The sequence below is a fragment of the Coffea eugenioides genome, chromosome 6 (genome assembly GCF_003713205.1).
Source record: "Coffea eugenioides isolate CCC68of chromosome 6, Ceug_1.0, whole genome shotgun sequence".
Classification (NCBI taxonomy): domain Eukaryota; kingdom Viridiplantae; phylum Streptophyta; class Magnoliopsida; order Gentianales; family Rubiaceae; genus Coffea; species Coffea eugenioides.
Window position 1 is genome coordinate 22,228,383 of NC_040040.1, and position 27,947 is coordinate 22,256,329.

Sequence of the window (27,947 nt, forward strand, 5' to 3'; positions counted from 1 at the left end):
TTCGGCCTTCTATTTGAGAGAAGAAAAGGACAACTACTTCACAATCAATTAAGATCCCGAAACACGTGTCAACTAGTCATAGTATGCTAAGTCAAATTGTCCAGATGTAAAGGTCAATCGGCCATTATGTCAAACAAACTGATTGGATACAAATAAACTTAAGAAGCATCATAGTTCTGAATTCATGTAGTGCGGCGGAAGCAACCAAAATCATGCACATATATATAACGAAAACACTAGATCAATTGGCGACCGAAAATCAAGATAATGTTGGATTAAGGATCGGCGAATACGTGTAGACCTGGAAAGCCACCCGAATACCCTTGGAGATTCATATATCAGTTTGTCGGTATGAATTCAGGTACGCTTCCGCAATTTTGTCGTTAATTTATTTCTTGATAATCACCATATATATTTTGGGATTAATAGGTGATGGCTTTCACCAAAGGCTAATATAAATCACCATCCTAACAATATATACTATTGTGCAACTTTAGACGTGTTATGTGGCATTGAAGAAAATTATAGGGAATTATATGTAATTTATCCTTTTTTTTATCATGAATTGTAGTTATATATATTATTTTAATGCTTTTTGCCACTAAATGATATTGAACCTTTTATTGGGGGTCAAATGATGTTGTAATCAATAGAGAGAAATTTGAGAAGGAATATGAGGGTTCAAATCTCATCTACCTATTAGAAACTAGCTTCCTAAATTTCAAAAAAGTAAGTTAATTAGAGATCCACTCTTCATATTCTTTTTTTTTTTTGTGCTAGCGCTATACGTTAAACAAATTGCAAAGCCAATCGTTCTTGATTGCCCACATGTTGCTAAATCTAATCATCAGCATTAGTTCTTGGTTGCCTGCATAATTCTCATCTTTTGATTTTTCAATTAATTACACTGCAAAAGAATACGAGTTAACTTTACCACTAGCAAAACTATTAGCAGAAGTTATCTATAGCCCCTGATCTCATGTGGAACAACTTGCAATGCAGTAATGCAAAGGCAACAGAGATCCTGGGCCTAGGTGGCTAATGCTGAGCCGTAGCACTCAGCTGTCGCGGGCTGCTATGAGCTGTGGGAAGGACAGGGAGAAGGAGGCCTTTAAAAAATGAGCTAAGTTGTGCAAAGAGTGGGCTGGGAACATTAACATTAATTTTTGTACGTTTTCTCTTTGAGGTAATTTTTGGTAATAACTTTGTCCAGTGCTGAGGGAAACCCCGGTCGATTTTGCATTTTTAGTTTGATATATGAGGGCCTCTCCATCTCTGAAGACCAAATAGTATAGTTCGGAATTGCTGATGGTTCTGCAGCAAGCTCAATATCAAAGAACAGGGAGATTGATGTGAGCATCTATCAAGTTGAGATTGTTATGTATTAGGTCCTGAATCCTCTATAGTTTTGTACTTTATCACATAACCCTCTATAGTTAAAAATATATATATCGAACTCCATTATGATTTGGGTTATGGTGTCATTGTTAGTTTTCCCGTTAAAACTAATGGTCAATAGTAAAAAGTCAAAATCAAACTAATAAATTGACAAATTTATGCTTTCACTATTTTTTTCTTCTCTCTCTCCCTCTCTCTCTGGGAAGAGAAGAGGTGATTTTGAAAACCTATACTTTGGCCTACAAAATCTTAATTTTCTTCAATATAAAAGAGATGGAAGGAAAATAAAAAATAAATAAATAAGAAACAAAAAGGATGGAAGGGAAATATAAAAAAGTAAATGAGAAACAAAAAATACCAAATCTTTTTTTACTACAAATATCATTATAGGTTTTTAAACCATAATTTTGATGGCATTTTCTATTTCGTATTTATCTATTTTATTTAAATTTCTTCAAGTAGTGGAAAGATAAATTTGTCAATTTATTAGTTTGATTTTGACCTTTTACTATTAATGGTTAGTTTTAATGGAAAAAAAATTAAAGATGCCACTTTAATTCAAACCATGAGGAGATTATATATATGTTTTTAAACTATAGAGAGGTTATGTGGCAAAGTACCTAATTATAGAGGATAAAATGCAATTTACCCAACTTAATATTAACTAGCCCTTACATTGCTAAAGCAAATGGGTCAGTGGCTGCTCTTGATTGCCAACATACATATACGTAGATCATCCACATTTTTGTTCCTAATTGCCAGCATAAACCACATCTTTTGATTTTCCAATAAATACTGCCAAAAAAAAAGTAACGAGTCCTTCTATACTATTAGAAGATTATTGATTGTTCACCCGGATTTGTCAAGTTTCGAAAAAAAATCTTTAGAGCGAATTGAATCGAATTCAAATTTTGTGTTTTGTGATAATTCCTAAAAGAGAACAAATGCAGATTTTGAGTGTAAAAATATTTTAAGAAACAGTGATACACATTATTGTAAGTTTATTAGCACAATCAAGGCACAATAAGATAAAGAGTACATTAACAACATCAAGCATTATACACAATACATACAATAAATAAGAAGGTAAGACACAGAAGATGATGAACTTCTCTCACGGACGTCGAAGGGGAAAAATTACTAATAAAAAATAAAAACAAAAGAAGAGAAAGCAGTGTTACGAAAAAGATAAATTTGAAATGTATGGTTGAATTGGCTTTCTCTGAATTTAACGAGACATAGTAGGCAGAAAAATAACAATACGTCCAAACCAAATCATCGTTCGAATCAGCCACTTGAGTTAATAAATTGAAATTCACTAGTAAAAATAACTATTGTAGAGCCATAATTTGGACTCAAAAATGATAGGGTGCATTACAAGGGCTATGGTAAATTCTATGACGTGGTATACCTGTAGAATCCAAAAATTCTAACAAAAATATATAGGAGATATATTTCATAAAATTAATGTATATGGGAAAATAATTTACACACATAAAAATATGTGTGGGAGAAGAGGAATAATACCAATAATAATCTATTAATCACATCATAAGAACAAGGCTCTCAATCCTCACTCTTCTCAACTAAACACAATAATATGACTCCCTATTTATAGATTAAATGACTTGATAAACAAGTTTTACAACTATAACAAATTTTCTAATAAAATATTAATTCTTAAACAATAAAACTACCATAATTTGATTCCAATAGAATTACTAAAATCCTAACTTGACTAAAACTTACTAAATAACAATATAGAAATTTTCTAATTTTGAGTCTTGATTTAATGTGCCAACATTGCCTCCTTTAAATCAAGTTTCCTCTTGGATCAGGTTCACCGCCATCACAGAGAGATTAAGTTTACAACCATTACAATCAATAATCTCCCTTGATTTTTTTTGCTGCAATATTCCACGTACCTGGATAGATTTATCTCGTTGTCCAATTTATTTTTCACTTGCGAAAATAATCCACGCTTCAGGATAGACTGTTTTTGTCGCCCAATTTAATGTCAACTTATTTGACAATTCACTCTGTGATTTTCATAATCACAATTCAACTGATAGGATTTTTCTTTGATCTCTGTCGTAACATCCGCAATCAATCTGACAATTCTTGAACCAATCTTATGGCCCAATCCCTACAAACTAGACACTCCATGACCAACCTTATGGTCTAACTCGATCAACTAATTTTTTTTGCAACAATTTTTATACTCTAACTCTTACAACGAAAAACAGCCACAATTAATCCTCATAATCGAATCAATCCTTCAATGTCTACAAGCACCCCAGGATCAATTTCTTGAACCTAGGGTTCTGATACCAGATGTAGAATCCAAAAATTCTAACAAAAATATATATGAGATATATTTCATAAAATCAATGATATGAAAAAGCAATTTACACGCATAAAAATATGTGTGGGAGAAGAGAAATAATACCAATAATAATGTATTAATCACATCATAAGAACAAGTTGCCAGTTAAATTTGGGAATAACACTGTTTTACCAGTGATTGGTAAGGAAAAAATTTCTATTAGCTTGAAAAATGGGTCTACTGATTTTATTTCTGATGTTTTCTATGTTCTTGGGTTGCATCAAAATCTGTTGAGTATGGACCAATTGTCTGAGAAAAAATATGATATTCATATCAGGAATGGTATTTGTACTATTTTTGATAAAAATATTGGAATGATTGCCAGTATACCAACGACTTCAAATAGCTTATTTCCACTGAATTTGAATAGTGTCAATTTTTTCTGTTTGACTACAATGATAGATGACAGTAATTGATTGTGGCATATGCGATTTGATCATTTGAATTTGATAGTTTAAAATTTTTGGCCATTAAAAGAATGGTTGGTGGATTGCTTAATATTAGAAATCTTGGTAGAGTCTGTGATATGTGCGTTTTGGAAAAACAACATAGGGATACTTTTCAGACTGGCAAATCATGGAGGGTCAGAAGACCATTAGAAATTATTTATTCATATTTATGCACTGTAGAGGTTCCTTCTCATGGTGGTCGCAGGTATTTGTTACCTTTATTGATGATTTTAGTAGAAAAGCCTGGGTGTATTTTTTGAAACAAAAATTTGATGCCTGTGACACTTTTAAAATTTTTAAGACTTTTGTTGAGAGACAAAGTGGGTGTCAGATTAAAATTTGGAGAACAGATAAGGGTCAAGAATATTTAGTGTGTGATGATTTTCTTAAGAAAAATGGGATCTAGTATCAGTTGACTACTAGGTACACTCTCTAACAAAATGGAGTGGCAGAGAGAAATAATAGAACAGTTATGGATATGGTGAGATGTATATTAAAGGTGAAAAATATGTCAAAATCATTTTGGACAGAGGCAATTTCTTGTGCAATTTATCTGTTGAACAGGTGTTCTACTAGGAGTGTTCTCGAAAAAACTCTTGAAGAAGTTTGGAGTGGTAGAAGACCATTTGTTGGTCATCTCAAAGTTTTTGGGTGTATTGCCTATTCTCATGTCGCTGGTCAATTAAGAAAAAAAATTGATGATAAGGGGGAGAAGTGTGTATTTATTGATTATAGTGAAATCTCTCGGATTTATAGGTTGTATAATCCTGTGATAAAAAAAAATGATAGTGAGTAGAGATATGACTTTTGACGAATGAGGTGTTTGGGATTGGTCTACTGAAGATCTTGACACAATAGAGGTGACTCTAAATTATCAGCAAGAAGAGGATAATTATAATATTCAGCCATCACCAGTTGCTCAGGGTCCACAAACTGAGTTAACTGGACGTCCCTAACGTTAGCGACAGATGCCAGCTCGTCTGCAGGATTACGTTATTACACCAGATGATATTCCTTCTGACGAAGATATTGTGAATTTTACTTTGTTTACAGATTGTGATCTAGTTGTGTATGAAAAAGCAGCAAGTGATGATTGTTGGATGAAAGTAATGGAGGAAGAAAATCATGCCATAGAGAAGAATGACACCTGGGAACTTACTTCTCTTCCAATTGGTAAAAAAGCCATTGGAGTGAAGTGGGTGTACAAGACAAAATTTAAACTCAGTGAAGAAGTTGATAGATATAAAGCGAGACTAGTGGTGAAGGAATACAAGCAGAAATTCGGGATTGATTATTTTAAAGTGCTTGCACCTGTTGCCAGGCTTGACACGATCTGTATTATAATTTCTCTAATTGCCCAAAATAATTGAAAAATTTATTAAATGGATGTCAAGTCAACTTTTCTGAATGGAGTTCTTAATGAAGAAGTGTATGTGGAGCAGCCAGCAGGATTTGTCAGAAGAAGTCAAGAAAATAAGGTATATAGATTGAAGAGAGTTTTATATGGATTGGAACAAACCCCAAGAGCATGGTATACAAGAATTGATTCCTATTTTCTGACTCGTGGTTTTCAGAGATGTCCCTATGAGCACACTTTATATATTAAATCTTCTGCTCGTGGTGATATTCTTATTGTGTGTTTATATGTAGATGATTTAATTTTTACAAGAAATAATTTAGAGATAGTTGCAGAGTTCAGGGAGGCTATGATTAAGCAGTTTGAGATGACAGATATGAGACTCATGTCATATTTCTTGGGAATTGAAGTCTTTCAGTCTAACAGAGGAATTTTTATATCTCAAAAGAAATATGTAAGTGACATTTTAAAGAAATTCAAGATGGATACAACAAAGCCAACTATGACACCAATTGAAGAAAAATTGAGGTTGACTAAGGAGGGTGTTGGTGATATGTGAATCCCACCTATTTTAAAAGTTTGGTAGGAAGTTTGAGATATTTGACGTTTACAAGGCCATATATCAATTTTGTTGTTGGTCTAATTAGCAGGTTCGTGAATTTCACGTCAATCACATTTGCACGCAGCCTAGAGGATTTTGAAGTATATTGGTGGTACTCACAGTTATGGTATTTTTTATTTAAAAAATGATCCGGTTGAATTATTTGACTACACAGATAGTGATTGGGCAGGTGATACACTAGAAAGGAAGAGTACTTCAAGTTATGCATTTTTTATTGGTTCTGGCGTGTTTTCTTGGAGTTCGAAAAAGCAACAGGTGATTGAATTGTCTGCAGCGGAAACGGAGTATATTGTAGCAGCTAACAGTGCTACTCAATCTGGGTAGCTACGTCGCATACTTGGTATTCTACAACACAAGCAGGTTAATCCTACAAAAATTTATTGTGATAATAAGTCAGCAATTGAGTTGTCTAAGAATCCAGTGCTTCATGGACGTAGCAAGCATATTGACATCAAATATCACTTCATACGTGAGTTGGTTCGAGAAAGGGAAATTGAAGTTAATTATTGCAGAATTGAAAAGCAAGTGGCTGACATTTTTATCAAGGCATTGAAGACTGAGACTTTTGTCAAGCTGAAGAAGATGTTGGGCATGTTCAAATTAGAGGAACTTGGTTTAAGGGGGGCTATGTAGAAAATTATACCAAGTTTATTGGTTAGACTTATTTGCTGGCCATATGGCATTAGCTTATTAGTTAATAACTAGAGGGAAAAGCCCGTGCAACGCACGGGAGTTTAATGCCTATGATTAAAGATGGTTAACAATTATTATTTGGTATTTTGTAGTATAATAATTGAAATATGACAATTTTATTATGTGATATTAAATAGAAAAATCATAAGTTACATACTGAGTTAAAAAATATAATGTGCAACGAAACATAATTATAAAATACGATCAACCACTTTGCATCCAATCTTGTCAAATAAAATAGCTACTTATATCTGCTAGTGCACTTTAGGCATATTAAAATCTGCTATTTAGTTTGAATTTGACCTTGATATAAGGGCAATCCACCAAATTATCTTGTCATATAAATGAAATTTGAATGATTAGCATACTTGAAGAAATCATTGCTACTGAAATTTTGGTTCTTGCAAGCTAAGTTCTTGAATTTATATTGGTTTCAAGGACATATCATGATTATCATCATGGGGCCTCCACATTGACCAATCAATCAATTATGATTTATTGTATGATTTATGAGATATAGCAAAGTATCTCCTTCTCGATAAGGGATTACAATCTTGAAACATCAGTTATTGAACGAGTTGCAAAGATATACAGCAACTAGCCTACTAATATAAAGGAATAATTACCTCAAAAACAGTACTAAGGAATCTTAATCCACTCAATCCAAGAAAACAATTAAAAGTAATGAAATAAATACTTTAGATTTGCAGCCAAATAGTTATAAGTAGATAGTTAAACCTATTGGCAAATCAAATGAAGTGAAAATTTGCCCAAATGGAATCATTAATAGATTAGCAAACGATTTCAAAACTATCATAACTAATAGCTAAAACAACGAAGAAAGTTGATGCAATCTGTAAATGGGAAATTTTATGATGATAAACTTATCTTAAACCACAAATACCAATAAACATATGTGATTTCCTCCCTATCAAGTCGTCTGACATGGACAATTGAATTAAAATAGTAAAAAATTATCTCACATATAAACTGTAAGATTACATATTTCTTACAACCAAAAAATAGATTGGCTAAAGAAAACATACCTATTGAGATTTCTTAAAACCAAAAAATTGATTTGTTAAAGAAAATATACCTATTGAGAAAGTTGCTGCAAAATAGGGAAGACTAATAGCTAATGTAGCAAGATCCGAATTTAATAAGCCATCATGATTGTGGTGGAAGAAAGCTGTAAGTAAAAGAAATGAATTTAAATAGATGGGGTTACTATGGTAACGGCCAAGAAACCAACCTTATCCACTAATTGGCATTAATTGTATCTTAACATCTATATATCATAAGTTTGCAAAATAACTCATGAGAAAAGTTTCAGGAAATTAAGAGACTTGGATGTTAATACAATTAAATAATTAGAAGGGCTTTTATGTAATTTCACTAAAACTAAAGTTGAATTCAATTGTACCCAATGCTCAACCAGACATTGAATACTGCCACATATCAAACTTTCCCTTAGTTTTAAATATTTGAAAGGACATCTAAATAATTATAGCAAAACCAAATTAGTTATAATAACTTGTACTCAATACTCCAATTGCACTTTAAATACTCTCACTTTCCCAAAATAGTCCCACCCTTGTGGTTAAAATCCAAAGACCATCTTTATCTTAAACTCTTTTTTATATAGTATAAGGATGTTAGTAGCAGTGTTAGTTTATAGATGGAGTCACATGGGATTACTTATATTAAGGTATAGCACTAGTAATTGTGCAAGTGCGTAAGACACAAGTGTATTAGATACAGTCTCTGCGTCAATTGTAAAAGGTGGAGTCAGAAGCTTCTGTCTGCGTGTAAAAGAAAAGCCACGCAGCCGCGCTGCGTGAATACTTGAGAAAAATTTCCCTTTGCCTCTATTTCGTTGTTCTTGAATATTTTTCTGTGGATTTATAATTTGTTATTAATTTGGGTCCTTCAGAGTGGTACCAGAGCTATGGTAAATTGAAGTATGGCAAACTCTAACCCCAATATTATTTGTTTTGTCAAAAAACTCAAAACAAAGAAGGAGTTCAATTTTTTTGCAGAAACAAATGATAACCCATCTCAAGGCATGTAAATTACATCGGTATATTGAATCTGCATTTGCTCAAGATACTAGTAACGATGATAAGGCGAAAAACAGTTTGACTTTGTCATAAATTTATCATGCAATTGACATGTCAGTTTTTGGAAAAATTGCTACAGCTGATACGATAAAGGAGGCTTGGGATATATTGGAGAAAACATACAAAGGGATTGACAGAGTCCAACAAAATAATTTGATGATATTGAAGAGCAATAATACCAATAATAATCTATTAATCACATCATAAGAACAAAGCTCTCAATCCCTACTCTTCTCAACTAAACACAATAATATGACTCCCTATTTATAGATTAAATGACTTGATAAACAAGTTTTACAACTATAAGAAATTTTCTAATAAATACTAATTCTTAAACAATAAAACTACCCTAACTTGATTCCAATAGAATTACTAAAATCCTAACTTGACTAAAACTTACTAAATAATCCTAACAAAATAATTAGAAATTTTCTAAAATTTCTAATTTTGAGTCTTGATTTAATATGCCAACAATACCACATTGTAGAAACAAGAGTGAGTGTAACCAAAAATAATAATAATAAAAAGGAAAAAACTCATGTGATAACACCACATGGTAGATGATCCCTCGAGCTATTTGAATACTGTATTCTGGAAAAGCAACTTTGAGAACAAAAGAAGAAACAGAGGCACAAAATTTTCCTAGTGACCAATGACACTGCTGGTTCCTAGAAATAGCTTAAGAAAGGAGACAAAGAGACAATATATATTGACATTATAAAGTTCTGTCAATTAATGTTTATCATTTTTATATGATAATATACTAGTACAAAAGAATTGTCAAACTGTGTGAGAAAGTTAAGGAGAAATACGAGGAAAATTCTCACTCGCAACAAAGAAACTGCAGCCAAAAAAAAAAAAAAGAAGAGGGGAGTGGAGTCATTAAAGTCAGTCAAAAAGAAAAAGAAAAAAGTAAACAACCTAGTAGGGGCTAGTAGGTTTACGGATCTGATTAGACCAAAGATGTGTTTTGATACATCCTCTAGATCCGATTAGAACAAAGAAGCGTTTTGACACCTCTTCTGAATTTTTTTACTGCAAATGGGATTCGAACCCCTGATTTACCGTCTAAAAAAGGACTTAATCGAGCTTTAGCTCAGTGGTTAGAATTGGATGGTGTCATAGCTTGCTTAATTTCATTTCGAATGGACATACGGCCCTTGGTCTCATCCTCCGCATTTTGACACGTTCGAGCAAATCACGTCTTGAGATTTTTAAATTTGACGCATTGTGTTCGCTTTCGTCCTGTGCTTTATTGGTGCCAATTCGCGTAATTAGCTCTTCAATCATGTCTCTTGGCGAAGGCAACTTTTTTTTATGATAGGATATGAAATATTTCACGAAATTTTGAGAAATATGTGTATAATTTATCTATTTGAGTTTTCCCATACAAATGGTAAGAATAACAGCTCACATTGGTATTGGTTATGGTCCTACTATCGCTTTTAATACTTCACCTTTGATATTTGCTATTGTCCCACAGTCACTTCATCGGTGCTAAGTGAGATTTTGAAAATTTTAGGTGATATTTCGTGACCTATAAGAAAAGGAATTGCACGTGCATGTGAATAAGGAGATCCATAACCATGTATTGGAAAGAAAATAATTGCGGAAAGTGATTGTTTGAATTTAGTTTAATACGTCCTGAGGACACAAAATAAGCAAAATCAACAAAAGGGGACTGATTATACAACTTTTAATATTATTACCCCTAAATCGCATGCACTTCAACGCAAAAAATTAAATTTTTGCAGATAAAATACTACCGGATTCACGTCTTATTCTCTGCCTTAGGATATCAGTCCAGCATATAATCGAACTAAAAAAAAAATCTGATCACATTTGAGCCTCAAGCCTGCAAATATTGAGTGTGAATGCAATCGCCTTCTTTTTGCTTTTGTTTTATTTTATTGGAAACCAGGAGACCAGTCACATCCTCAAATGCCAACAAATGACCGCAACCAACTACCAATATAATTCACCTAGCGAGCCTGGTATTTTGCAACTGCGGTGCCAGCTAGTGCAGTCAAATAAACAAGTCACTTTCTCCTGCACCACGCCTTCGTCAAAATTCTAATATCCAATGAGATTCAAGTTTTCAAGATTTGATGAAATTCTTTATTTCACAAAACTGATGATTTTCCACCCTTATTAATCAAGAAGGTTCCTTGTTCGTAACCATACTCTCATACTTCCATGGACCTATTTGTTTAATTCTTTATTTGACTTTTGACCTATTGGTTTCCAAGTGACCACCGTGATTTTAATGCATCCTGCTCAAATTTTGAAAATGGTTGCGCTACCAAATTAGCCATGTCCAGTGCCCTTCAGCTACTGCTTCTTCTTGCTAGTCTTGCAGCCTCCATCAATGGCCAAGAGTTCATATTTCACAGCAGCTTGAGGCTTGATGGTGTTACTGAAATCATGCCTGACGGATCAGCCGTGCAGGTCAACTCAACAGGCCTAGTAAAGGGTCAAGTATTTTATGCACAACCGTTGAAGATCAGGCCATCCCAGACCAGCAATAGCATCTTTTCCTTTTCAACCACCTTTGTGTTTTCAATGAGAATTGAAGACCAACTTGCTGAAATCAGTGAGGAAGGATTATCGTTCATCATGTCTTCCTCAAAGTGGCTACCTCTCTACAGCTTGGTGCCTGAAGGAGGAGATAGGAAACTGGAAGATTCATCGTCACTGATTTCGATCAACTTCAAGGCTAGCCAAGATTGGATGGGCATCGAAAATAATCATCTTGAGGTCACGATCAATGGTGCTCCAGTAGTGAAGCATTCTCCACTGGGATTTTACAGAAAATCTAGTGACGAATTATGGAGAGTAAGGATCACAAAATCAGGGCAGATGAGTCAAGTTTGGCTGGATTATGATGGGATGAAGAGAGAAATAAGTGTTACAGTAGCTCCAGTTAGCTCATCAGCCCCTGAAAGACATTCATTTTCTTATCCTCTGGACATCGAACCATACTTTTCTGATGACATTTTTGTTGGATTATCAACTTCTAAGCTCGTAAAACCTTTAGCTTCCAAGCACTACTTGTTGGGTTGGAGCATGAAGGTGAATGGCAAAGCACAAAATCTTGATCTGGATGAGATGATAGAGAACAATCAAAATGAGGTTTTTGGGATCACTCCAGGAATTGAGGAATTCCAGAGATTTACATGTTTCAGCTGCCTCGAAAAATATTTAAGCAGGATGAATTGTACTACTGAGCAAATTGAAGTCCTAGAAGGCCAGTGCATGATGATCAATCACGGTATTATGTAACCACCAATGCAGAATATGGCTCAAGGAAGAAACTTGGTTGATGGCTTTCAGTTAATAATATTTCAGCACTGCAAAAGCCAGAAACAAATGATCAAATTTGGTATTGATGTTTGTGGAATTTTGAGATGGTAAATTATTCTTGTAAATCAGCATATCATCCTGTTACTAGTAATTAATGAGAATGTTATGTAAGATTGTTTGGGTTTTGTAAGCATCTTCTTGTAAGATAAGCTCTGGTTATCGATGTTCCTCTTGAAAAGAGGGGGAAACTTTGCATAAAAACCACAATGGTGGTAAAAGAGCATACTAAGCTTTTAATGCCTGAAGTGGTAAAAACTGATGTACTAAGATAATACAGCAAATTTTTACATCAATCGCATGGTTTCTTAGCTAAGACAACCATTTACAGGTAAGTATTGCTTGAAAATTAATAGCTGTATTTTAGTCTCATCAACAAGTACCAAAACCTTGTCTGCAGGGAGGTTGCTGTGGAAGTTGCATTGGATGCCGATCATTACTCTGATGAAATCCATGCTGTTGATGTGTTGAAGGAACAATCTGAAAAATTTTGCATCAGTGTTAAGGACCTCCAGGTTGTGAAAACACCATGATTTCATTAAGTTTCAAAAACCAATTTGTGCACTTCAAAAGGCATCAGTTGCTTCTATACAACTCTCTAAATTGTATCTATAGATTAAACTCGTTTATGATGGCCATATCAGAGCCTGCATAATAAAATGAGTACTGCTTCTGTAACAACAGTGCATTCCAGATACATCAGCCTGCAGTTATACCAGAACTCTGAGCAATTAATACAAATTTAATAAATAAAAAAGCGGAGAAATAGTAAGAAGAAAGGAAACAAAAAGACTAAAATCAAAAGCAAACATGCTTGAAAATCAAAACCTCAGTATCCTTTCAACATCAAGAGCGGTTTAGAACTTTGAGAGCAAATTCCATCCATCAAGTCGAACTCTGCAAGAGTCCGACGCAACATAGGTGTATAGGCAGCTGAGCAAGTCCATTTTCAGTGTCTGGATCACAGAACCATATATCTTATCTTGATTCTTACTAAAGATAATATCTTTTTTCTGATAATAATATTATTTCACCTGTATGTTTAAAACTTCTAATCAGGATGTGCATTATTTTAGAATTTCAAATTAGCTAAGCAGTAACAAATAACAATTATGAGCAGTAAAAAATGATCATACAAGAAGATAATACGTCCAAGGTGTAAAGTTTCAACATATCCGACTATAGACACCAACTTTCGCTAACAAAAATTTAGTTCGTCAATCACGACCTTCATCACTTGACCCAAGACTGTAAGACCAAATAGACAGATTAATCTTTTCCAATTCTTAATGACATAAATAAACAAGATGCAAAAATCAAACCTGCCAGTATGAGAGTTTGATACCCCAAACACAACCAAAGTGATTCCTAGTCAGATGTTTAGCATTATAGTTGCTCTTCTTGTACTCAAACTCAAAGCAAAGGCAATTTCAATTCCTTCTTCCATCTACGAAACAGAAGTACATTCGATAAAGAATCTTCAAAGGCAGTTAGATATTGCACAAGCCAAAAAAAAGTTGCACTCCAAACTTTATTTCCAAGTTAGAATTTCAGTCAGTGAACATGTTCAAATGGTGATTCTTTCTGCCATAATAACACTACCACATTCACTCCCATTGCAGATAAGAAAATGCCAACCAGACAGTCACAATAGACTAGCAAACCAGTATTGTTGCCATGGGTGCCACTTATCCTTTTTGGTTCAGCTACATGATTATGGTTCAGTGTTTGGATAATTAAAGGCATAAGGAAGTATATAAGCAAATTCAGGAAATTTCAGGCATCAAATTCTATTTTATATGGTGTTTATGATGACCTCAATGGACAGACTAGCATGAACTATACACAGCTATCATCTTGTATCTCGCTAGTCCTCGCTATTTTGTTTCACCCAGAAGCACGATAGCTAGAAGATACTCGTCATCTTACTTCTCTGTCTCTCCCTCACACACAAACACCTTTGTCCATCTTTAGTTGTATATCTTACTTGCATTCAAGACATTGACATGTCGGGCTACAACTTGTGAAGCCATGGGTAAAACAAACCCACAGACAACATTAGGAAGAATGTATACGATCTGTTTGACTGGCCAAAAATTGGATGTTGAATTGATTGATCTTTCTGGTAATCCACTTAGGTTGAGAATATGAATTCTGTTTCTGGAGATGTACAAGCAGCAGTGAATCATGGACTGCATATGCAGTCATTAGCAATTACAAAGAATTTAAGTAGACATATGCATCTCACAACTGCATGAAAACAAACACAAAAATGAAGGAACCAAAACAACTCCTATTATCTACTACTAGGCATTTTTCAATACTCACTAGGAACGAATACCACAAAACCCACATTGTAAGCAACAGATGGAGGATTCTGGATTCCAGGCTGGGAAAACTGCAGATAGAAATTTTTACCGGGTTAACTGAAGGAAGGTGTCGAAAGCATACATGTTCCAGGAAACAATTATGAGCAAGGACAGCTGTACAAGATAAATACTGCTTCAATAGCCAATGCCATCCATAAGCAGAATGTGTGACAACAAAGGACACTGAAAGCAAAATCAACTCATATGCCAAAGGTGAAGAGGTGGTCTGAAAGAAGAGCAAATTTAAAACCAAAACACATCCATTAGCAAAATTGACATATGCATCTGCACACATTTTCACTTTTCATTGATGAATAAATCCACCAGTTCAGTCAGATATAAACTATGAACAGGTAGAAACCAGATTAAAGAGCAAGTCTTGCTTGACTCACTAGGGTGACAAATTCAAAATGAACATGGAAAATAGGATCTTGTCTTGATATTGTCAATACAGCAACTTCGAGCAAGTACATATATCAAATGGCCTTTCATAAACCATATGAAAAGTTAAACTGTGATTAATTGCTCTAGGGTCTTCAAAGCTAAAATCAGTATCATGCTGACAGAATTAACAGTATTCCCACTTACTGAAGCATGTGTGATACATAAGTTCTTAAATCATATAATACAGAAGCAAGCATGGCCTTTTGATTATAATTCACAATAACCAAAAAGCCTTTTATCTGAGTTAGAGCAACTAACAAAATTCCACAAAACATGATTTTCCTAGCATTTCAACTCATATACAAACTTTCATGGTTTCATATTTGTAGTTCTTTGTCCACAAATTTTCAATTTTACCATTTATTTGTCATCCTTGAGGAAAGTACAGATCATTAGTCACGTCCGTTAAACATTTTATTCTTTCCTTTTTAGTAAAACCCCAACTAGAGAGTATAGCAAAATTTTTCTTCAATCTCTATCATCTCAGTTGATCCATTTCTTACCTACTAAAGGAAGCCTCTTATATTCCTCAGGTACCTAGGAAGAAATCTTCCGCTAGAAAAGTGTGGGTGGAATAAAGGAAGCAATTGTCCTTCATGCATTAATTAAAATAGAAAATGTACAAGAAAAAGGACACATTAATTGAATATCAGCTACGTCTGCATAAAAACATTTAGAGGCCATACACAATTTTAGCGTCCATCAGTTACTACACATCATTTTTTAAGTGGTAGAAGCAGGTCCAGGAAGACAATTTGCACCATTGAGCCTCAGTGCATAAAGAAGTAGAAAGCATGTCAAGGCAATTTCCTTTTCTCAAGAGTATCCTTCACTACTCGTCATAAATCCAACATAAGACTTATACAAAAACAGGTCAAAGTTACAGTTATGTACTTAACCTATACTTCTACTATGCTTCAGGATCAAAACTGGAATTGTGGATAGAACTCATAAGCAATTTATGTAAGGAAAGCAATTACGGCCAGAACTGTTCCAAGTGAACACTGTTACGAAGGAAGTTAAGTATTAAGTCTTTACTAGTATGATTCAAGAGGCAGATGTCCTAAATATGCATCTACTCTGCCAAAACACATAAACTACCTAGTTACCATTTGATATAAACTACCTAGTTACCATTTGATTCTGAAAATCTTTATCATCAGAGCCTAAGAGATATTGTTTAGCCATTGGTCAAATTCGCTGATTCATGAATACCTTAATCCCAATGCAATTGCAGAAATCTATAAGACAATAGAGATGGTTTTTTCCAAAGTCATGCAGGACCAAGGATCAGAAGAGTAACACTTAATCCACATTAGAGATTCTTTAATAAAATCCAAAAAACACTGGAAGTCATTCAATTCTATCCAATGTGGAAGATGGAAGGTGACAACAGCAAAATGCTTAGCAACGGTAAGTAACATAGCTCACTTGCAGAAGGAACTAATTTAATTAAGCTACTCCCCTAATCAAATCATGACCACCTCAGTTGAAGGAATCTCAACTTCGTCAAAGCTCAAAAAGTGTAACTAGATAGAATTTGGTCAAGTTTGAGTCAAGCTAGAGCACTTTTGTACTCCTATTGGCCAGCTCATTGAGTTTTATTTATTTCAATATTCAAATGTTTTCCTCAGATGCTATGTAAAGTAACTAACCAACATTAGGTAGGAGATGCCAACTGCTGCTTTACCCAAGCCTCAAACTCAAGTAGGTCGAACCTTGAGCTCGATGTCCACTTAACTAGCCTGCTAAAGTTAAGAGTAATAAAAAACTTCCAATCCATCTCAAGCTCCATAAACTAGATACTAGACTTGACTCCATTAGATTAGACCACCTAGGAAGAAAGGCATCCGGGCATAAGCCTCACAGACAATCTGCACATGATAGAGCAAAAGAATAACTTCAAACTGCCCAAACCCATAAATGCTACACTACAGTGCCAAAGAAATATTAAAATTTATACGGAAAAAAGAAGTCCTGAAAGAGAAAAACGAGAGAATTTCCAGAGATCTTGAAAAGACATAAATTTAGTATGGAGAACACCAACAGGAACTCAATCTCCAGAAAGAAAAATCTACCTCGAGAATCTAAAGCACTGCCCAGTAAAGCTCGAAAACTCAAGAGAAGGTAATTGTCTCAGTGTGACCTTTGTCATCCGACATTTTCTAGCTTCTATTACTTACTCTTGCGACGTGAAACAACTATCTAAATTTTACGGAAGAAGGAAGATTCTTCAGGTTATTGGCAACAAATTTTAGTAAAATGGAAAAAGTGGATTTATCTAGCGAAAACAATCTACTAACATTTGTACCTGACTATTGTCAACCAGCCATCCTCTTCAATTTTCACAACAAGCCATCTGCTCAAGATGTGCATAATCATAGTGTTCGCCAAGACATCATGATGGAGACCTTCATAGGAAAACTTGGACACATTAGAAGTGGTACATTAGTTCAAGAGCCATAAATCTCATGCAAAGGTGCTCTGCAAAGAAAAACCAAAGTGAAAAGACAAGTTGCCAGAAAACCTTTGAAACAAAAAATCTAGAGATATTGGGAGGGACCAAAAAGTCTATAAGCTCATTAATACACAAAAGCATAATTCAAGCTCCAAACTTTCCATGTTGCTCAAACTTAATTTTGAATGCAATGTTTTATCAAAAAGGAATTCAGTTTCACTTATTTGAGTTAAACTTAGCACTAATTAGCAAGTTTGGAAAACATGGTTTTGAAACTAAGTGGATAAAACATTAGCTGTTACAATAAATTACACTCAAGACTTGATATGTAAGACTTGAGTGACTATCTATCTGGTGACTACTACCAACTCAAATGTCAAACATAATCATTCAGCTGTATATCAATCCAGAAAGATATAATAGAGAAAGTTTTGGTAAAATACCTTTACCACTTTCCAGTTTCCAATTTCCAATTTAGCCATTCAGGCCATTTCCAAGCAAACGAGCTCTTCAAGGAATCTCAGACAATAAAATACACCTGCAATCATCCATTTACAGCTTTTAATTAGAGAGACCTTGGAGCAACTCTTTGAACATATCAAATAGATTAACATAATTTCCTTCGGTGGAATCCACACATGGTAAAATACAGAGGGTGGATTAAAGTGGCGAGAAACCTTTTGCAAGTATTTCCTGAAGATGCTTTTATTAGGATTGTTTCGTTCAGTGATAACTAAATCCAGTAACATCAAACCAGTGGATTAGTCAAGAGAAAAACCTTTCCCAGTCATTTCTTCAAGATGCATTTTTGCTCAACATAGTCATCCCTTTTAACAAATCCACGGACAATGGTATTGTAAGCAAGGTCATCTGGATAACAGCTATCTTCTTTCATTTTCACAAGAAGCCCCTTAGCTTCCCTCAGCTTTCCTGCTTCACAAAGTCCCTTTACCAACACAGTGTAAGTCACAATGTTGGGAAGCAGTCCTTTACTAGGAAGACTTCGAAAAATATCTTGTGCAAGATCAAGTTTCCCACTTTTGCAAAATCCATTAATGATGATGTTTACCATGGTAATATCAAGGCCTATCCGGTCACTTCCAATCTTCTCCAGTAATTGCAATGCTTCATTGATATGTCCATTTTTTGACAAGCCATCCAATATGACACAGTAAGCGTGAAAATCAGGAATCAGGGCAGTAGCTTTCATCTTGTTGATAACATGTTTTGCTGTAGCCAACTCTCCCATCCTAAACAAGCCCTGTAAGATAGTTGTGTAAGTGACAATGTTAGGTTTTAAACCTTTAGATTTAATCTCCCGAAAGAGCTGCATAGCCTCATCCACTTTCATTATCTTGAAATATCCCTTAATCAAAATACTATAGCTGTGAGTATCAGGATGCATTCCTCTAGCATTCATCAGATCAAAAACTCTTCTCGCATCAGCAATCCTGCCCAGCATACAATAGCCATCCATCAGTGAACTGTAGGTGACTATATTAGGACTCTCACCTCGTTGAATCATGGTATCAATCACATACTCAGCATCATCAATTCTTCCATCCTTACAAAGTGCATCAACCAACATATTAAATGTACGAACATCTGGATATGTATTAAAATCAACCATACCAACCCACACCTTTTTAGCCTTCATCCATTTACCATTTCGACATAGACCATGAATCAAACAATTATAAGTGATGATATTTGGGAGAATGCCCTTATCAATCATCTCAGAGAAAAGGGTAAGAGCCTTATTAACCATCTTATGTTTGCACAAGCTGTCAATAATGGTGCTGTACATAATAGTATCAGGCTTACACTTTCCTTTTTCCATTATCCTAAGAACTTGAATAGCTGCGCTAGTGTTTCCCTCCTTACACAGACCATCTATTATGGTACCATACAGAACCCCATTGGGCTCACAGAGCTTTACACATATTATCCACTCCAATAATTCTAGTGCCTCGTGAATCATACGTGCTCGAAACAACCCTCTGACTAAAGTGGTAAAGGTTACAACATTAGGCGCGTAACCACGCTTGATGAAGGACCCCAAAACAGAAAAACTACAATCAATCCTATTCAAGAAAGAGTAGCAAATAATGGCTCTCGTCATGATATAATGATCAACTGGAATAAAACCCAAGAAGCACATATGTTTGTACATCAAAATAGCAGCTGAATAATGCTCCAACTTAATGACTCGACCGAGCAATTTGTCAAACTCAATAACGGAAGGCAGAGGGCTCGTTAACACCATCTGCTCGTACAAATCCAAGGCAGCATCAAGAGTTTTAACATTGTCAGCAAAACCAGATTTATAATGACTCTGATTGTGAGAATGAATAGTCCTTGGAGAATAAAAATGGGGCGAAAAAACACTAAAATTGCTACTAATGCAACAAAAGGGTAATGAAAGAGGAAGTGGGCTTGGAGAGAAACACTGAGAAATACCTCCAAGATTGCTGTTGGAAGAAGAACTGAACAGTCTCCAACTCCAAGCTATGATAGAAAAGGCATGGACATTTCTCCTCATAATCTCGTATACAGGGCTCAAGTCTCTGCCATTGATGTTAATCAGAGCCCCGACCCGAAGGGAAGGGTTTATGAAATTGAAACCCCGAGACAAGGGGTTTTAGAATGGGTTTTTTTTACCCAAATAAAAGGAGAGGGGGAGCTAGAAGCTTTCAAAATGGCGTCGTTTTGGTGATTTATACTATATGGGAAGGCCACCGTTTTTTGCCAAGAAAGATTGCGTGGAGACTTATAGCCATAGGGAATGGAATAGGTTAAAAAGAATAAATAAAAAAAGAGAGATTTTCTATAAAATTTTAAGCTCGCACAGATTATCGAAAGATAGACTACATGTGGTGTAGTGGGCGGTTGGGTGGGGACTGACAGGGGATGAAATAGGTAAAAATAAAATAAAAGATCTTCTAACAAAATTTTAACCTCGTACATTCTTTTTTTGTTAAGAGTGTCAATTAGGGTTTCTGAACCAAATTTTGATAAGTTTAAACTTAAGTTCACAAATTATTCGAATTTTTGAGTTTCAATCTTTCAAGATTTGGACTCAAATTAAGGGGCTCGAGGTAAATTCACACTATTATACGAGTTTTGAACTCAAATTGAGCTCAACCCAATTCATAATTAAATACATAATTATATATAATACGTTTGATAATTATGAATTACTATACATAAATGATTAACATTTTATGTTATATATAATTATACATTATAGATGTTATATATATATATATATATATATAATTATACTCACATACAATTCAGGTCTTAATCGATCCTAAGTTTAGTATGACTTGAGCTCGATTCACATTTAAATCGAACCTAATATTTAGATTCAAACACAGCTCGATTTAATTAAAGTTTAGGTTCAACGGAATTTTTTTGGGACCAAATGAGCTGACCTCAGGCAGGCTACCCTATTGACAACCTTAGTTTCTGTTTGTATTCCTAAATTATGATTCTGGGAGATTGGAAATGTATCTTTGTCAAAGCGTTGGAAACACACAAGAAGTGCAAACACTGTAGTGTTTATTTGCGAGGGAAAGGGAAGGAAAGTGAAGGAAAATAACTTTCTTATAAGTTAAGTTTTGAATGTTTGTTTGTTAGGAAACTTATGGATCCACCACATAAAATTTTCCTGTAATTGCTAATTTTCTAGTCAAATATTTCCTACCGAAATTGATAGGAAGGTGATTTATGGGAAAGTTTTAACTAATTAGATTTCTTTTACAGCTTCTTCCATTCTAAACTATTTCCTCTATTCTAAACTTCTACATAAATTAGATTCAACTTGTAGTTAGACATTTTATTCTTATTTTAATAATTAATGAATTAGTAATTTGTTAAACTTTTATGACATCAATATTTTTCTTTTACATTTTATGCTCCTCTTTTATATCTATATATTTGTGAAATAACTTATATATATATATATATATATATATTATGGTTGAAGAATGTGATTAATTTTGAGGTAAAGAACCCTTCCAAAATGCAAAATGTTATATTTATTGCATGTTTTTACATATATTAAATACTATAAATGAAGAAGTTCAATATTGAATATTTTCTATTAACAAACATACTAGCCAAAATTTTCATGCCTTTTTGGATACAAGAATTTGTATTTTCTTGCATCATTTTCTTGTTAACCAACTATATCTAAGAAAATTAGCTTTCTTTTCCTTTACCTCACTTCGCTTTTTTTCATGACATACTATCTTACACAATTTTCCCATCAAACAAAAGAGCAAAAGGAGTCAATAGGAATTGTATGCAATTGGAAATGGAAAATTAGTTATTTTATTATTTTTTAACCAGAGAAAATTGTGGGTAAATACTATACTAAAATAATACATTATCTCCTTACTCTTGCTCTATTAAAGTGGTCAAGGGTAAGATTTGGGAATATAGTTGTCTTTTCAAAAAAATTTTAAATCACATTTTCCCAATTTTTTATGAAAAATTGCCCTCCATAATGGTATTTTAGAGTGCGTTTGATAAAACTGAAATCTGAAAACCGAAGTCTGAAAACCGAAATCTAAAATCTGAAATCTGAAGTTTGAATTCATTAGGTTATTGAATTGTTAAATATTAAACCAAATATATTTAAGTGTATATCATATTCAGTGATAAGTAAATAGTTTATCACTTATTTTTGGGAACAAGTTTTGCCTAGGAAATTCAATGACACTTAATTAATTCAGATGTTCAATTTTTGGTTATCAAACGCGTATGAATATATTAAGATCTGAATAGATTGAGTTTAAGTGCTGAATTGTATTATTAAACAGTGCCTAACTCACGATTTTTGTTACTTTAAATCCTTGGAAAAAGAGAAAATCTAGTAGGGGTATTCGCGGGTTGGATAAACCATCGATAAATTTCAAATTAGTCATTTTGTGATAGTATCAACATCCGCATTATGCATTAGATATCAACATTATGTGATTTAGATCAACTGGATATATATCCGATCCGTATTCGATTCTTAAAATTTCCTTTTAAAACTATAAATTCCAAAGATAAAATGAATTTTAAATGTATTGGAGTTTAAAAATATCATATAAGTGATATGTTGCACTTACATGTGAGTTTGTAATCATAAAAAAAAAAAGAGTTTTAGTTGAAATTAATCTTTTTTTTTGTTGCAATATAAACTAACTTTCATATTTTTTTTTTCTTATTTTGATTCACACAGATAAGATTTAATATTTGATCTACAAATTTTTTTTATCCACAAATTATATGACAACATGTTTAAAGACTTAATACCATATACAATGAAATCCTATTCTGAAAGAGGACATAAAAATAAGGGTAAACAACAAAAAAGCCCCCTGTGGTTAAGCAATCATACATAAAACCCCCTGTGGTTTCATATCATACCAGTCGATACCCCGTGGTTTGAATTAACCTGAAAAGTGGACGGAAATCGTCAAATATTCGGCGTGTGTCTTAAACGAACTGCAAAGGCGCGTGCATATGCGAAAAACAGATTTCCACCACAAACTTTCACCTGATATGCCTATTTTAGCCTTCACTCTTTAATAATAAGAGACCAGCTTCCGTTTCTTCTGAGTCTTCATTCAATCTGTTTCCAGATTATTCAGTAACTACTGTAGACACCAAATTTTTAGTGTATTTTTATTTACTGTTATTTTTATTTTTCATGCTAGTTTTTATTTACTTTTAGTCTTTTATTTTTGTTTTAAGTCATTTTAGCATAGAATTTATTTTTAAAAAAAAAAGGGGGAAACCCGCAAGCGGGTTTCAGGCTATTTAACAAATTACTTAAAAAAAAAAAAATTTTTTTACATGCAAGCTGCGTTGAGTTGCATATGCCCATCGGAGGGCCCTAGGATGCCCAGCAAACCTCCCCTCTCATCCTCACCCTTCAGGTGAGGGTTTGAGAGTATGTGTTTGATATAAATAGAACAGAAAAGCAGCTTTTAGTCATTTTACATAAGGGGGAAACCCGCAAGCGGGTTTCAGGCAGGCTATTTAACAAATTACTTTAAAAAAAAAAATTTTACATGCAAGTTGCATTCTTCAAAAGGGTATTTTCGTCTATTCACTCAGCTCCGTCTGTTTTGCCGATTTTCGTCCACTTTTCAGGTTAATTCAAACCACGGGGTATCGACTGGTATGATATGAAACCACAGGGGGCTTTTATGTATGATTGCTTAACCACAGGGGGCTTTTTTATTGTTTACCCTAAAAATAAAGATAAGAAACAAGAGATCAACCTATTATAAACTGTTAGATTTGATGTATAAAAAAATTTTAAAAATAAAAAATACTATGTGTGTCGAATAGGATACCGTAGATCACAAAAAATAATATCCAAATTCAATCAGTATTATTCCTTGATTCGAATATAATCCATCGGATAGGATATCCGCTAATTCGGATTGGATCCAAATCAAATTGCCAGGTTTGTTTTTTTGGAATCACAGAGTCAAGATGCACACCCCAAGATCTAGGTATTTTTCTTTATTAACTGTTAAAGGGCACAGTAAAATTGCACCTACAACCGTATCAATCACAAATCCGTGATATTTAAGGTCACAATTTAGACTAGAAATAGCTGTCTATTATATTGATTTAGTAATTATTGGTAATTAGTGGCTTTTGTTCAAGAACGCCTAAATAATTATCAATATAAAAACAAACAGAGAAAACATAACAAAAAACAAACATAAAAATGCATTTCAATTGTCGTTCTAAAAAGTTTTGCACGATAATAAATATAGTCATTACAATGATACCAATTGGTATCCATACTCTGGTTATGGTTTGTTTGGATAGGAGTTTATTTAGATGATTTATTTGAGATATTTATTATAGCACTTTTTATGATGTGATATATGTGAGATGAAAAGATGATTGAAATTTATGAAATAAATTATTTTACTTGAAATCATCTCAATCCAAACAAACCAATATATATATATATGTATCATTCCCCTTTCGCATTCCAATTCCAGAACATGAAGCAAACAAGCTGTCCTGAGGTACGTGCAATTCCGGGGTGAAATAGGAATTGTACGTGAATAAATGAACCGACTTATTTTCATGGTTTTGAAAAAAAAAAAAGACTTCTTATTTTTGTTTATATATTTATATAAATAAGCGATCCTTTTTTGTTTTAATTTGGTGGCTGGCTACTGACGATTTTAGCTCGGAAGAAGAAGGAAAGAAGCGAAGAAAAACACCAAAAACCACCCCCCGACGACAACGTCGCTTACGGCGGAGAAGGCGATGGCGAGCGGCGGCCCCGGAGGAAAAGTTTCCTTTAAGGTTACACTGACTTCCGATCCAAAACTGCCTTTTAAAGTGTAAGTAAAAATTCGGAAAACCCTCATATGAATACATATAATTTTTTTACTACTTTTTTTAAATTTGATTTTAAGTTCGGTAATTTTCTGCAATCGATTTTCAGTTTTAGCGTTCCTGAAGCTGCTCCTTTCACTGCTGTTCTCAAATTTGCTGCAGAAGAATTCAAAGTCCCTCCCCAAACTAGTGCCATAATTACCAATGGTATTCAATTAATTTTAATTTCTTGGTTTTATTTTATGAAAGTGCTATTTTATTTTCATTTTTAAGCTGAACCAAGAATTGCGACTTGACGTTGCCCAGTCTAACGATTTAACTTGATACAAATCCTTGATGTAGAAATTACTATGAAGGTTTTGCTAGTTTTTAATATTTAGGGAGTCGTTGATGTTCACAAATTTGAATAAAGTTTACATTTTTATAAAAATCCTTGACTTGATCTTCAATTATAAGAGTGAAATTGAAACTATATGATTTTTTAACGAGTAAGTGATCAGATTTCAATTCTTGCAAACAGATTGTTGTTACTAAGTCATTTGGAATTATAATACTGCTGTTGGCAAAATCTATACTTCTCTAGAACTGCAAAAAGCTAGAACGGATTTAGTTAAAATGGATAACATTTTCCATTTCTATTGATAAAGACTAATAGGATTAGGTGTCTGTCATTTTTTTGGGGGTCAATTACTGCAGCTGGAAATTGTATGTTAAAATTGATTTTTTCTTCTACAGATGGTGTAGGGATCAATCCTCAGCAAAGTGCAGGTATTTTATGGTTGATCTTTTTAATTCTTTTATATGCTGATTACACATGCAACTGAGCTATTATGATTTGTTGTTACTGAATTGCATCTAAGTGGTTTACGGGATGTCCTTCGTTGACTTGGGAGGTGGAGTCTGCCAATTTTTTCGGCGATTATCCATTCTGCTGGATCCCACAATACCTATCTATATTTGATATGCAATTTGCATCTTTTATTCTGTTTTCTATATACTTTATAGGATCAATTGAGTAACTGGTTCGAAATGCTTTGGTAAAAAACTGTGTTGTTTTGCTGAAATCTTTGTTCATACTTTCTTCGGAAGTGATCATCATTCTCAAGATGATTGCAGCATGAAATCTTGTCCAAATCAATATAATCAGACTATTCTTGTTAGATTGAACTTTGCTGATAAATCCTGGTTGGGGACCTGTATCTAGAGACATTATGTTTTCTGCAATAGTTGTGGAGTTTCATTGGTCTATATTTGACAATCGTGTGATTTCATGTTGTTTCCCTTCCTTCCTTGTGTCGTATATTTGCAGCGGCATAAGGGGTTCGAGGAAGGAGGAGAGACTGATAATGCTTGTAAGGTGTCATATAATGTTAGCAATTCTGACATGTAGATGTATGAAATGGTCATTTGCAGCTATTTGTTGTGAGATTATGCTGCTTTTTTAAACCCATATCAACCAGTCTTTTTTAAACTTAAGGCTTAGTGGTCTACATATTGACATTTAGGGCTTGTTCTGATTTAACCTGATATTAAATTTGATTTCGTATAATCATTTCTTTTGATGTTCTCATTTGCTTTTGCATCTAGATTTTATATCTTCTAAAAGCCAAAAAAGCTAGAATTGACAATCTACCAAAGAGTAGCTTTAACTGATTCTTATTATTCTATGTGATCATTTTTCATGATCAGTTTTTGAAGAATCCACAGGAAACGAGATAGGCCCTTAGACTGTCAAAGACTTGAATAGGGAAAACAGCTCTAGGTTTACTGATGTGACAATAGTTGAAACCTTCAGGATTTGGAGAATGCACTTTGGGCAAAAATCTAGATAACTTGCACTAAACCAGTGATGAATCACCTCTTCTTTTCTGCATCGTGATGTTAATGCTTCCTATATGAGGCTTCCAATTCTGCTAAAAACTAATCTCTAAATGGTTTCTGTCTTGAGTTTGTTCTATGATTAGAACTTTAAGAAAGGATTGGCAGAAGGAAATAAATGAAAAGAAGAAACCACAATGTTAATCAGTTTACCAAAATGAGATAAGAAGGTGACTGGTTTACCTGTTTGTTTTCAAATTCAAAAGTTTTTTATTTTCCCTCTTTTGTCGTTGAATGCCATGTGATATCCTATTTTACTTAAGCATGTGGCTCAATTAAACTTAGGTTGTTATTTGGTGATCCATGTAGTATTTTATCTGTTTAACTTGCAATTTACTAATCTTTGTTTTTTTGTGACTTTTCTTTCTTTTTTCCTTTTTTCAGGCAATGTCTTTCTTAAGCATGGCTCAGAATTGCGTCTAATCCCTCGTGATAGAGTTGGAGCTCATCGAGATTTAGTTAACGTGAACTGAACCGCTTTTTTCTCAGAATGAATTATGTATCCTGCCTTAAATACAGATTCATCTGAACAACTAGTTAGACACCCATAATTCTGCTTATGATGATCTGCAATGTAGAGAAATACAATTAAAGGGTTAAGATATCTTGTATCCTGGATAATGGAATAAAGTTCTTGTCCTTTAAAATGTTGCGGATATTTCATGGTTGTTTAGCAAATTTTATTCTTTCCTTTGTTTATAGCAATCTAGTGGGAGCTCTTGTAGCATAGAGTCTCAGGTTTCATTTTCATCTCTGAGTTCTCCCATTCTCGCCTTTCTTTTTTGCTTTTGTCCATGGGGGAACTGGTGAGCTACCAATTTCCATGATAGTCTGGATGCGTCGTGCGGTACGCTCTTTTGCTTTCATATAGATCCAGGGTACCCCTCTATTACCCTCTGCTTCCATGTACTGAAAACTAGAGGTCTGCGCCCAGTTGCTGCTAATAATGTCCTAGGTTCTTTTGCATCCTCAAATACTCTTTAGCTAGCTTGCTAGATGCTTAGGCTTTTACCTTGCAAGAGCATTCACAATGGTTTACACT

At 34.0% G+C, this 27,947-nt stretch overlaps 3 protein-coding genes across 3 annotated transcripts; 2 read left to right on the plus strand and 1 right to left on the minus strand.

The window, feature by feature from the left end:
* Positions 1–11,338: 11,338 nt before the first annotated feature.
* On the plus strand, positions 11,339–12,307 carry LOC113773854 (L-type lectin-domain containing receptor kinase V.9-like). The gene has a single exon (XM_027318458.1). It carries the CDS (start codon positions 11,339–11,341, stop codon positions 12,305–12,307), a length of 969 nt encoding a protein of 322 aa, XP_027174259.1.
* A 5,213-nt stretch (positions 12,308–17,520) lies between these two features.
* LOC113773855 (putative pentatricopeptide repeat-containing protein At1g12700, mitochondrial) lies at positions 17,521–20,198 on the minus strand. The gene is made up of 3 exons (XM_027318459.1): positions 18,334–20,198; positions 18,100–18,194; positions 17,521–17,609 (listed from the first exon to the last, which is right to left on the minus strand). The coding sequence occupies exon 1, from the start codon at positions 20,196–20,198 to the stop codon at positions 18,444–18,446; it is 1,755 nt and encodes a 584-aa protein (XP_027174260.1). The 3' UTR covers positions 17,521–17,609; positions 18,100–18,194; positions 18,334–18,443.
* Positions 20,199–24,850: 4,652 nt separating this feature from the next.
* Positions 24,851–27,583, plus strand: LOC113774964 (ubiquitin-fold modifier 1). Its single transcript, XM_027319635.1, has 4 exons — positions 24,851–25,032; positions 25,137–25,234; positions 25,763–25,795; positions 27,290–27,583. The coding sequence occupies exons 1-4, from the start codon at positions 24,956–24,958 to the stop codon at positions 27,376–27,378; spliced, it is 297 nt and encodes a 98-aa protein (XP_027175436.1). The 5' UTR covers positions 24,851–24,955; the 3' UTR covers positions 27,379–27,583.
* The last annotated feature ends 364 nt before the right edge of the window (positions 27,584–27,947 follow it).

Excerpts from the sequence above, each read along its gene's own strand:
- LOC113773854 (XM_027318458.1), top strand. The coding sequence starts at position 11,339 with ATGTCCAGTGCCCTTCAGCTACTGCTTCTTCTTGCTAGTCTTGCAGCC.
- LOC113773855 (XM_027318459.1), bottom strand. The coding sequence starts at position 20,198 with ATGAGGAGAAATGTCCATGCCTTTTCTATCATAGCTTGGAGTTGGAGA.
- LOC113774964 (XM_027319635.1), top strand. The coding sequence starts at position 24,956 with ATGGCGAGCGGCGGCCCCGGAGGAAAAGTTTCCTTTAAGGTTACACTG. Across the intron at positions 25,033-25,136 it reads CCAAAACTGCCTTTTAAAGT|TTTTAGCGTTCCTGAAGCTG; the intron begins GTAAGTAAAAAT and ends ATCGATTTTCAG. Across the intron at positions 25,235-25,762 it reads TAGTGCCATAATTACCAATG|ATGGTGTAGGGATCAATCCT; the intron begins GTATTCAATTAA and ends TTTCTTCTACAG.